At 53.7% G+C, this 815-nt stretch overlaps 1 protein-coding gene across 1 annotated transcript in view; it reads left to right on the plus strand.

The window, feature by feature from the left end:
• Nucleotides 1-287, plus strand: part of TMEM269 (transmembrane protein 269) — a gene marked incomplete at its 5' end in the record, with an annotated part of 651 nt that extends 364 nt beyond the window's left edge. The window contains 2 exons of the mRNA XM_029086392.1: nt 1-101; nt 178-287. The exon at nt 1-101 is cut by the window's left edge and continues 30 nt beyond it. Coding sequence (XP_028942225.1) covers nt 1-101; nt 178-287 — 211 coding nt within the window. The remainder of the gene's footprint in view (nt 102-177) is intronic.
• Between the last annotated feature and the right edge of the window lie 528 nt (nt 288-815).

Raw genomic sequence — 815 nt, forward strand, 5'->3', positions numbered from 1 at the left:
CGGCGCCGTCGTCATGATCCTCTTCATGGTGGATCGAGGTTTCTACCCCCACGATAAAGTGTTGGAGTCACAACTCTGGAAAAAAATGGTTTATGTTGGAGGTGAGGAGAAAATTGGGTTGGGGGGAGGGGAGGGATGGAACCTTGGAGCAGATCCCGAGGATCTCCCGGTCCGCAGGGGTGGTGGCCGTTCTCTTCTCACCGGCGCCGGTGGCTTCCGTCTATTGCCTCGCCTGGTCGACGTCCTACATCATCTTCCCCTTCGCTGTCTGGAGCTGCAAAGCCTGATCCCCCCACGCCCAGTAAAGCCTTCCTCTTCCTCTTCCTCCTCCTCCTCCTCCTCTATCGGGATGTCCCTTCCCCTCTCCTCATCCGACCTGAGCCGCGGCCGGAGCCTGTTTAGAAAAGAAAAGGGAAATAATTGAGTGCTGGGAAAAGTTCTGCTATGGGGGAGCCCCAAAATACTTCCCTGTGCCCCAAAATACCTTCTCTGTACCCCCAAATACTCTCCCTGTGCCCCAAAAAACCCTCCCTGCACCCCAAAATACTCTCTGTGCCCTAAAATACCCTCCCTGCACCCCAAAATACTCTCCCACAGCTCCAAAATACCCTCCCTATGCCTCAAAATACCTTCCCTGTGCCCCAAAATACCCTGCCCACACCCCAAAATACCCTCCCTGTGCCCCAAAATACCTTCCCTGTGCTCCAAAATACCTTCCCTGTGCCTCAAAATAAACTCCCTGTGCCCCAAAATACCTTCTCTGTACCCCAAAACCATCCCTGTGCCCCAAAATACTCTCTCTGTACCCCAAAATA

Source organism: Antrostomus carolinensis, unplaced genomic scaffold (assembly GCF_000700745.2).
Source record: "Antrostomus carolinensis isolate BGI_N321 unplaced genomic scaffold, ASM70074v2 scaffold26238, whole genome shotgun sequence".
Classification (NCBI taxonomy): Eukaryota; Metazoa; Chordata; class Aves; order Caprimulgiformes; family Caprimulgidae; genus Antrostomus; species Antrostomus carolinensis.